Here is an 11606-nt window from a genome sequence, read left to right as displayed (position 1 = left end):
TAATTTACTATAGATATGCTTAGAACTTGATAATTGAAGTAAATATTATTGTTAATAACATTAAGACACTTTTAGTTTGATCTTAATTTTAATTATACACTTAATTAATCAAATAATTAACAAATCTAATATATTTTGATCCTTTTAAGTCTTAATTACATGCTCTCAAAACTTTAACATTATAATATCTATTTTTAAATCGAGAAATAAAATATAATTACTAATAGATAAATTATTTCAGAAAAAGTTTCATACACAATTAGAATATGGTTCTGATTTTTTATTTTAATAAATTAACGACTAATCACTTATCTTTGATACTCATTAAACTTTGATTCATACTATCATATTTATGAGTTAATAAAAATAATTTATATAATATTATAATTACTAGAGTGAAAATGAAGTTTTTGAATTTGCCTATAAGTTAAATTAACATTAATTGTGACAAAAGAATCAAACTTCATATTAATATTAATATGATTTGTGAATCTTTAATTAAATAATTACTATGACTTTAAGTTTGTTTGATATCAATAATTTAAGTTTGACTACAGACACTCACCTTTCTTAATATACCATGAGTCGTCATACTATAATGTTATAATTAATTAAATTTTTAATCATTTAATTAGGTAATGTATTAATGTTCATCGATTTATCATATATAATTACTAATATATATATATAGGACTTGATAATTGAAGTAAATATTATTCAATCAAATCAACTATTTTATTCAAAAATAATTATTTTAATAAAATTAAAATACTTTTACTTAGATCTTTATTCCAATCATACACCTTATTAATCAAATAATAAATCAAAACTTTATGTTTAACATTATAATATATATTTTAAAAATATTTATAATATATAATATTTATTATTTAATAGTAATTAATATAATCCATCCCATCCACTTCTTCGCCACGTCACCCATGTGTCTTAATTGCATTTTAATTTTTTATATGCACGTACAATAGACACCCCATACTTTAATGATGTTTTGTTCTAGTCTTGATTCCAAGACAGGTTCCATCTCGAGTACCCAACCTCGGTTCTCATTCTAGGTTTCAGGTGATGCAAGAACCGAAAGCGATACCAAAACTGGACCCGCATAGTAATGGTTCCAAAAATTAGTACTGAAACCTACCCTATGAAGCCAGTTTCAGGTAGATTCCGGTTCTACCGACCAATTTCAGGTAGAACCATTACCCATGTTCACCCCTAATTACTACTATGTTATTAAATGATGAAGTTATTTTTGATGCCATTGGGATCATAGCACTTTAGATGGTTGAGTTCAATACAACTTACATAATTAATGCACTTTAGAAATATCATTTATAAATGCATCTCTCAACGATTTAAATGCATTAATCTATTGGATCAAAATTACATCTAAAAAAAATAAGGCTTCATCCTAACCCCTAGATATTTATAAACAGAACTTTCAATTTATTTATGAATTAATATGACAACCTGTATGGGGCAATTAAAGTTTTGATTTCATCATCCATCACATTAATGCAACTTACATAATTAATGCACTTTGGAAATGTCGTATACAAGTGCATCTCAACCATTTAAATGCATTAATCTATTAGATCAAAATTACATCTAAAAAAAATAAGGCTTCGAATCCTAACCCATAAATATTTATAAACAGAACTTTCATTTTATTTATGAATTGATATGACAACGTATATCTTTAATTTCATCATCCATCACATTAAGTATTCGGGTCAATGGTACTCTTTCGTGCAGAAGGTATCACCAATCAATGGTAGGGTACCAAGACTGAGTCAACTCTCAACGTATTGATTTAGTGTAATCCACATATGTATATTACTATGTATACATCGCATTCAATATAGCCAGGTCAGCGTAGACCTACGTCCTATTTAAATTTTGTGTAGAAATATATCAATTTAATCCCTTAAACTTCAGGCTCTGTTTTGGCTACTTTCTTAATTAAACACTACACTTTCATTCCTTCATTTAGGGATGTAAAAAATTACCCATCTCGATTCTCATTTTAAATTTATCACCCAACCTAGATATAATATATGAAATTTTAAAAGATAAAAACTTACATTATCCATCCTCAAAAGGTAATCGAGTAAAACCAAAAGAAAAGTCGTGTCGGCTTGCACACTTTTTTTTTTTTATGATCGAAGGTGTCCGGGTCAGCTTACGTGCACCTCAACTATTATCCTAGGGCCCTAAAGTTGATAGCCAGATAAATTTTCTTAGTGACTACCTCTATTAGCAACCCAGGTAAATCGCATTTATGACTTATTGAATAATACACCTAAGATTGTGGGGGACACTTGAAAGCTATTTTACGTAGAAGAAAAGCCCAATAAGATGATCCAAAGTCAATATCATGAGTATGAGGCTTTGAGCAGTTGACTTAGTCAATAGTAGGATAACTGACTTACGTCAATGCTTATCCAGATTTGTGTGGAAGTTATTTCTCTCCTATAACATTATGGTGCCAATTTTTAACAAAAATAATGGTTATACAATTATCAAGTATTGTGGGGAAGATAATTTAATTCTCTCTTGTTGCACCCTTAATCTTATGATATTATAAAAAACAATGGTTATATATATATAATGAAAACTAGATCTCAAATTCTAAAGCAAACTTTATATTATTTATACATATTTTATCCATATGACATTATGCCTCATTAAAAAATTAAACATTAATAAATACTATATGGGCCACTGTGGTGTTGATTTTGTCGTTTAAAATACTAGATAAGAAGGACCCTTTCAAAGCAAGGGACGTTAGTAAAGTTTGTCAAGGTTTGGGGTTTTTGAAAAGAGTAAACAACTTTTCCCACCCAAGGTTTGCTTTAATGACACTTTTACACCCAAAGTTTATATTTTGTTAATAACCAAAATACACTTTACTTTCTTAGTCGACGTTCAGCGAGTTATTAGGAGTCACGATAAGAGAAGCCTTGTAGAATGAGGCCAATGGATTTAATGGTGGTGACCGATTGAATATTCACCACTGAAATCAATCGAAAATTAGCTAAGAACATGAAATTTTAGCTTTATGGTGATCGACAATTAGTGAAAAATCAGGTGTCGGAATGCGAGAAGTTTTGTAGAGAGAAGTCTAGAAGTTCAAATGGGGGTGACAGAAAGAACTTCCATGTCGGAATCGGCAGGAATTTGCTTTAGATAGTAACAGAATATTAACTTTGGTGGGAAAGTGGAATTTTGAAACATTTTGGGTGGAAAAATGTCATTAAGGTAAACCTTGGGCGGGAAAATATATTTACTCTTTTGAAAAATATTAAAAAATATATATATGATTTATTTTTTATTTTAGGTATCTAGCCCACATTTGAGTCTGCCTAATCTCAGGGCCATGGAACATCCTACAAGCCTAATAGACAAAGATAATTGCATAAATATGATAGGTATCTCTGTCTAATCCCTAAGGCCATGAAACACTCTACAAGCCCAATGGATAAAAATAATTATGTAATTAGATATCCATCTTTCCTATGACTCGAACACAAGACTTTTTGAGTATATTTAATCTTATTAGCTAAAGAGTTTGTCATCCGGCCAGGAGGGAAAATGTTAAAATATTTATGATTTCACAATTATATAGTATAGTAAGTGAATCTGGCTACGTAAATAACATGATAATTTCAATCTAACATGTGGTTAAGTTTCNATCTCAAATTCTAAAAATTTATATTATTTATACATTTTTTATCCATATGACATTATGCCTCATTAAAAAATTAAACATTAATAAATACTATATGGACCACTGTGGTGTTGATTTTGTCGTTTAAAATACTAGGTAAAAAGGACCCTTTCAAAGAAAGGGACGTTAGTGAAGTTTGTCAAGGTTTGGGGTTTTTGAAAACAGTAAACTGACTTTTCCCACCCAAGGTTTGCTTTAATGACACTTTTACACCCAAAGTTTATATTTTGTTAATACCCAAAACACACTTTACTTTCTTAACCGACGTTCAGCGAGTTACTAGGAGTCACGATAAGAGATACTTTATAGAGTGGAGGCTAATGGATTTAATGGTGGTGACCGATTGAATATTCACCACTGAAATCAATCGAAAATCAGTTAAAAACAAGAAACTTTAGCTTTATGGTGATTGACAATTAGCGAAAAATCAGGTGTCAAAATAAGAGAGGTTTTGTAGAGAGAAGACTAGAGGTTCAAATGGAGGTGATAGAAAGAATTTCCATGTCGGAATCGGTAGGAATCTGCTTTGGATAGTAACATAATATTAACTTTGGTGGGAAAATGGTATTTTGAAACATTTTGGGTGGAAAAATGTCATTAAGGTAAACCTTGGGTGGAAAAAATTTGTTTACTCTTTTGAAAAATATGTACGATTTATTTTTTATTTTAGGTATCTAGCCCACATTGGAGTCTGTCTAATCCCAGGGCCATGAACATCCTACAAGCCCAATGGACAAAGATTGCATAAATGTGATAGATATCTCTGTCTAATCCCTAGGGCCATGGAACACTCTACAAGCCTAATGGATAAAGATAATTGCGTAATTTGATATGTATCTCTCCCGCGACTTGAACACAAGACCTTCTGAGTATATTTAATCCTAATAGCTAAAAGGTTTGTCATTCGGCCACGAGAGAAAAGGTTAAAATATTTATGATTTCACAATTATATAGTATAGTAAGTGAATCTGGCTACGTAAATAACATGATAATTTCAATCTAACATGTGGTTAAGTTTCTGCACATATGAAACAAAATAGACTTTCTGCATAAATAAAACAAAAATGGATGCCTTCTAGCGTGTAAGTCGGGTTTAGAACAATGATCTTTCAAGTCAGCCTGGAAACTTGTAATTTAGCTATCAACTGTTCTATACCCCAACATGCGGGCAAGCTGAAGGCATCCATTTTGTAATTTAGCTACCAATTAATTGTCTGAATAAAACAATTGCCCCATCTCTTTCAGGCTAAAATGACATATTTACTGTTGTCATTAAATCATGTTTCTTCAACAACAATGGGAATTTTTTAAGTATAAAATTATCCAGTTAAATTAATCCCTTGAGATTTTGTTACTGATATACCTACTTTGCTTTATATATATATAATCATCCACTTATTCACCTAGTTAAGAAGAAAGAAACTCAAAAAGAGGATGATGGATAAGTCGAAGAGCTTCCACTATGCTCTGCTTGCGATATTCACTCTTGCAGCATTGATTCATGCTCAGGATCAATCAGGTTTGAACTTTTCTGTATAATTAGTTCGGAGTTTGCTATTGCCAATTACCCAAACCGGATTTTTGTAACCTGAAACTGCCATATGTAAAGTTTATATGTAAATTGTATGAAGTTCAATATAGTTGGCAATTTAAGTTCTAACTGAGCCTTATTTTTGCCTTAATTCTTTATCTTTCTTTCAGACTTCATTAGCATAGATTGCGGGAAAGCAGAAGGTCCTGACTCTACTGATCTTGCTAATGGCATAAAGTACACTTCAGATGAAAACTTCATTGATACAGGGTTATCAGGGAGTGTAGATCCCAAATTCTTCAGCAAAGACTCTAAAGATCCATTTAATACTGTGAGAAGTTTTCCAGAAGGTAACAAAAACTGCTACACCCTGAATCCTACTCAAGGAAAAAACGGTAAGTATTTGATCAGAGCCGGTTTCATGTACGGAAACTACGACGGAGAAAATAAGACGCCACAATTTGATCTATATCTGGGGGGTAGTCTCTGGGAGACAATAAAGCTGGACCATGCTGACAGCACTTCAACCAACGAGATCATACATGTTCCTTCAACAGATTATATATTTGTGTGTCTTATTAATACAGGCCTCGGAGTACCATTTATATCATCTCTAGAGCTTAGGCCCTTGAATACTTCGCTTTACAAGACAGAGAATCCGTCCACTGAATCCCTTGCACTCCTAGCGCGATTTGACTTGGGTTCTAATCCTGATCAACCACCAGTCAGGTGAAACTTTTTGTGTGATATCATATTTGTCCAGTGAATTATAAGTTTTTTTATTTTTTTTTATTTTCATAAGTAATGATTTTAAGTGATGCCCTGAATAGATACATGGACGATATATATGACCGCATTTGGACGCCCAAAATCACTTCTGACTGGGAAACATTGAGACCACCCTTGATTAACAATATTGATGCCCAAGCTCTGAATGATGCCCCTTACCGACCACCAGTTTCTATAATGACTACAGCCGTCAAACCAAATAACGATGAACAGAGCTTGGTCTTTTCTTGCTATTTGTCTGCAGATCCAAATTACCGATACTATTCTTACAAGTATTTTGCTGAAATAGAGATATTACAGAGCAACCAAATCAGAGAACTCAACTTGCGCGAAAACGGGGAACAAATTTATGGGCCTTATAGGCCAGAATACTTGTCCACATTTACAGTCCCTTCGGGACCACTGAAAGCAGAAACCATCAAGATTGAAATTACAAAAACTGAGAATTCAACCCTTCCACCCATTCTCAATGCCGTCGAGGTCTACCGGATAAGAGATTTCTCGCAACCGTTAACACTCCAAAATGATGGTACGTTTTTCCCAACTCGTGCTTTTTTCTACGCATATAAATTTTTGAAGTTGGAAACTTATTCCAAATTTATCACTTGTTTGTATATATTTGAACATTTCAGTGAATGCTATGATGAGTATAAAAAGAACCTATCAAGTGAGAAAAAAAGACTGGCAAGGTGATCCCTGCGCCCCTAAAAATTACTCCTGGGAAGGCATTAATTGCAGCAGCTATGAGAACAATAGTCCTCTTAGAATCATTTCCTTGTAAGTTTATCTTTTCAAGTTTTTTTTTTTTTTTTTTTTTTTTTTTATTTTGTTAACGTAAAAAACTTTGCAATAAGAGATGCAAATTGTATGATGCTTTGAACACGTGATTAGGAACTTGTCTTTGAGTGGATTGACTGGAAAGATAACTCCAGCCTTTGCGGATTTGGCATCACTTCAATATCTGTAAGCATTCTATCTTACGTTTAAAATCTAAATAGTAATTCTATCTTATATTGAACTACTTGGACTTAGTTTCTTCTCTCACCACTGAAAATGAACGAAAATCGTTGAATTCAGGGATCTATCTTATAATAGCTTCAGTGGATCAGTGCCTGATTTTTTTTCTCGAATGCCATCTTTGAGAGTCTTGTAAGTTTATAGACTTAAATTAGGAAAATTTTTAATAGGACAAATTATATTGAAGGGAAGAGTCATGTTTTTATCTTTTATCTAACTTTCCAGAAACTTAAAAGGAAACGAGTTCACAGGATCACTTCCAGCGGAACTCGAGAAAAGGTTGAACAATGGATCACTACAATTAAGGTTTGCCTTTTCTCATACACCATCACCAAACATTTATGTAATGAATTATCTAGATCAGAGAAAATGGTCACTTGTATATTAACTATCCCTTGCTCTGTACAACAGTTATACAAAGTTTATATACAGCCAAACTATACACATATCAGGTCATCAAGGAAGACATGTGAAAATAAACTAATAACTTAAAGTAATCTTCATTAGCAGTATTCTGTTGAACATTATTGATAATTAAAGAGTGTTGGTTATTACTAAATAATGATAATTATTTAATCAAAGAAAATTTTTAGTATATAACCATCACTGTGTGGCATGATGGTATAAAAGTAAAAAGAGATTCTATGAGCTCTTGAGTTAGATTTCTCCCAGGACTAATAAGGGTGACCATTGAAGTTCTTATCCGACTGATAGTTTTAGGGTCCCTGAGGATTAGTTGATTTGTGTACAAACATATGCCATTAATTTTATCGGATAGTCTTCTAGCATAGCAAAGTGAAGTAGTAGGATAAATATATAACAAAAAATGGAAAGAAAATGTTGTCTTAACAAAATGAAGCTTCTTCCTGATAATCCACCCTAATTAACAATGAAGATGAATTAGATGACAATAAAGGAGTAATTCAAACTGATATGTCACCAAATAAATAAAAAAGTTTATAAAAAAGGTCAAATCTAGTTAATAAGTGGGTATCAATTATGTGATAATAAAAGAATAATATTAAATTAATTTATAAAGTTTGTATATATAATGTGTGAATATAATTAATTATGTTATATATATCTATGTTTGTTATTTCAAGTCTTACTGCTAATTTATTATCAATCAATTGATGAAAGGATGGACGACTTAAATCAAAATAATACGCTGTCGCCTTCAAGCCAAAACAAGAACTCGGTTGTTACTCCCCTAGTAGCATTTGTTGCTGCAACATTGTCCGCAGTCATTATTGGATTGGCTATCTTCTGTGGCCTTAAAACATGGAGGAAGAATGGTAAGACTTCCATAAAAATAGTATATGTAGGAAATTTTTATTATCATACAGGATGCACTTGTTTTAATTTCTTAATAGATACTTACCAAGTTACCAATTAAACTTGTTCGGACATTATTATCAGTTGTTGGGAAGGGGGAAATACTATTAGAAAATCAAAATGATTCATTTGAATCAAAGAATCGGCAATATGCATATTCTGATGTCATAAGGATTACCAAAAACTTCACGAGCGTTCTTGGAAATGGAGGATTTGGAACAGTTTATCATGGCTGCATTGGGGATAATGAAGTAGCAGTGAAAATGCTCTCTCCATCATCCGCACAGGGTTACAAAGAGTTCCATGCAGAGGTATCCGTGCAACATAGTAAAACACCATTCATCATGCAAATTACAATCATGAAGAAATTAACATTATTTCGAAATATTGCAGGTAAAACTTTTAATGAGAGTTCATCACAGAAACTTGACTGCACTTGTTGGTTACTGCATTGATGGCAAAAATATGGGTCTTATCTATGAGTACATGCCGATGGGAACCTTGGAACAACATTTGTCAGGTCAAACATTTATATTATCAAACGTGCATGATCATCACCACTTGAAAATTTATGCTGGAATAAATAGAAATTTCGCTACATAATTTTAGTAAAATTTTGCATTGATGATTTACAGGTAAAATTGAGTATATCTTGAGTTGGGAAGAAAGAATGCGAATAGCAGTCGATGCTGCACAGGGTTAGTGAGTTAAATATTTGCCCAAGATATCAGTTTTTTTATTTTTTTAGTTGCTTGTAAAATTTTCTATGTCGAATTTTGTACGTAGGATTGGAGTATTTGCACAATGGCTGTAAGCCACCCATGGTCCATAGAGATGTGAAGCCTTCAAACATTTTATTGAACGACAAGCTACAAGCCAAGATATCTGATTTTGGCCTCTCCTGTGTATTTTCAACTGAAAGTAGCACTACTATATCAACCGCTGTTGCTGGCACAGCGGGCTACCTTGACCCAGAGTAATAATATGCCTCAGACTCTCTGTTAATTCATTTGAAGGTTCCGTTATGGAAACTTATAGTGTTAATTTTGATATATGCATGCAGGTGCGTGATTATGTCCAACCGGTTGAATGAAAAGAGTGATGTTTATAGTTTGGGACTTGTTCTTTTAAATATAATCACCGGCCAGCCAGTGGTATTGAAATCCTTCCGAAATATTCACATAATTGAATGGGTTAAATCCAGGCTTGCAGGAGGGGATATTAGAAAGATAGTCGATCCACGTTTAGGGGACCATTTCAACATCAATTCAGCATGGAAAGCGGTGGAAGTAGCACTTGCTTGTACTTCTCACTTTTCCTCAACAAGGCCAACCATGATCGAGGTATTGATGGATTTGAAAGAGTGTTTGGCAATAGAACTTGTTCAGAATAATAATGAAGGCGAATGCAAAGTTAACAGCATTGTTATGGATACTGAAACTGCTCCCCTAGCGAGGTAGGTCGTAAATTTTCTAGCTCTTGTGGAGCGTTGAAGTTTAGACTGTAGTGGTTCAATCTGCGAAATATGGTATAATACTGTTGATATATATTGTCTTATTAATTGTTCATTTATGTTATTAAGCTTGCATGTAATAATAATCAAACAATCATAGATTCATTTGATCAACACTGGCTTCTAATTAATTGAGGACATGTAACCTGATGGTCAAGAAGGTTTATTTTTTCCTTCATTAACTTTTTGGATTCAAACCATCTTGAGCCACCAACAACATATTTGTTACTTATCTTAAAACATTAAACTTGTAGAGTGTTTAATGGGTTACCGAGATTAACAATGTGAGAAAGGATGAAAGCGCTTAGACTAAATAACATGCATTAAATACAACGTTAATAAAATAAAATAAAGCAGTATTACAGTAGACTAAATTTTGCAGTCATAGTGAGCCAATGGTGGTGGAATTTCCAGTGAATGCAGAGGCAGCGGCAATGGAAATTTTAAAATTGAATCGGCAGTATTAATGGGATTCATTGATGGGGTTTTATTATGTACAATAATCTAAATATATTAAAATTTTCTCAAATCAGATTTCTTAATTATCATCACAATAGTAATTGACTTTTTAATAAAAATAAATTAAATTAGAGAGAAGAAGAGAAAAGAGAAGAAGATGGGCAATGTCAATATCATCGCGTGAAGAGAAGTTGACTCAGGTCAAAGTAGGGTTGCTTGCTGACTCAGGTCAATAGTAGGGTTGATTGCTGACTCAGCTGAATAGTAGGGTTGCTTGCTGACTCAGGTCAATAGTAAGGTAGCTTACTGACTCAGGTCAATATTGATCTAATATCCTGTAAAAAATATTGAAAAAAAAAAAAAAAATAAAAGTACGATCATACTACATTCATAATGATTTATATGTATTTTGTTTGTCTGGTTTGAATTTTTCTCTTTTCGTTAATCTTTATAATTAATTTGAATATTCACAAGACATGCACTAGTTTGTATAAACTCTATTGTATCCTGTGAAAGATTTTAATCTGTCGTTTAAACCAAAATTTATTTATTTTTCTTTTTTTTGTAATAGATAAATTTCATAAAAGAAAAAACCATACATAAACTAGGGACATACCCCTAGAAAGAAACGTAGTCAGGATTTAGTTAATGGGGTCAAAACATCAATTATAAACCGAAGCCTCAAATATCAAAACTTAGGCTTTTCAAACAATTTATACAAATCCAATAAAATTCAACTTATAAACTCATAAAAACTTATTAAATCTAACTCTAATTATCAAACAATTAACATATATATCAAAATTAAACCAAATCCTCAAATCTTTACAACTTCGTATTTCATTAATTATTTAATTAAACTCACTCAAAAACTAATCAAAATTTATCAAATCCAACTTAAAATAACAACTAATTAACTCATACATCGACATAAATAAGATTAAATCAAAACTCACGTCAAAATCTAAGAATTTAATTTTCCAATTTCAAACCTATTTATTAAACTCAACAAAAACTCAAAGCTTATATCTTTCATCAATTAAGAAAACTAAAAAAAAAAAATGAGGAACATGAGGAGGAGGAGTATACCCTGAAGTATGAGTTTACTGCATTTATCTAATTTATTTATATATATTTAATTAGAATAATCTAGTATCTCATTCGTGTCTATGTTATAACATGGCGAAACGAAATGAATAGTTCGAGCCCTATCAATC

The 11606-nt window shown here is 32.0% G+C and overlaps 1 protein-coding gene across 3 annotated transcripts; it reads left to right on the top strand.

The window, feature by feature from the left end:
• Positions 1–5127: 5127 nt before the first annotated feature.
• Positions 5128–10103, top strand: LOC116139005 (senescence-induced receptor-like serine/threonine-protein kinase). Of its 3 annotated transcripts, XM_031424683.1 has the most exons (13): positions 5128–5264; positions 5447–6005; positions 6107–6594; positions 6698–6842; positions 6957–7028; positions 7143–7214; positions 7308–7388; positions 8223–8377; positions 8502–8728; positions 8811–8937; positions 9053–9115; positions 9204–9393; positions 9481–10103. In XM_031424683.1, the coding sequence occupies exons 1-13, from the start codon at positions 5180–5182 to the stop codon at positions 9875–9877; spliced, it is 2661 nt and encodes an 886-aa protein (XP_031280543.1). In that variant the 5' UTR covers positions 5128–5179; the 3' UTR covers positions 9878–10103. The 3 variants fall into 3 exon arrangements, with proteins under 3 accessions (XP_031280543.1, XP_031280545.1, XP_031280544.1); XM_031424685.1 differs by lacking the exon at positions 6107–6594 and having other exon boundaries at positions 5447–5626; XM_031424684.1 differs by lacking the exon at positions 8811–8937 and having other exon boundaries at positions 8502–8810.
• Positions 10104–11606: the final 1503 nt, after the last annotated feature.

This window comes from Pistacia vera, unplaced genomic scaffold (genome assembly GCF_008641045.1).
Source record: "Pistacia vera cultivar Batoury unplaced genomic scaffold, PisVer_v2 Contig346, whole genome shotgun sequence".
NCBI classification, from domain to species: Eukaryota; Viridiplantae; Streptophyta; class Magnoliopsida; order Sapindales; family Anacardiaceae; genus Pistacia; species Pistacia vera.
Note: the sequence above shows the minus strand (reverse complement) of the source record. Positions and strands in the feature narration are given on the sequence as shown.

Coding starts and splice junctions, on each gene's coding strand:
- LOC116139005 (XM_031424683.1), top strand. CDS start 5,180: ATGATGGATAAGTCGAAGAGCTTCCACTATGCTCTGCTTGCGATATTC. Junction 8,729..8,810: donor ACAAAGAGTTCCATGCAGAG/GTATCCGTGCAA, acceptor GAAATATTGCAG/GTAAAACTTTTAATGAGAGT. Junction 8,938..9,052: donor CTTGGAACAACATTTGTCAG/GTCAAACATTTA, acceptor GATGATTTACAG/GTAAAATTGAGTATATCTTG.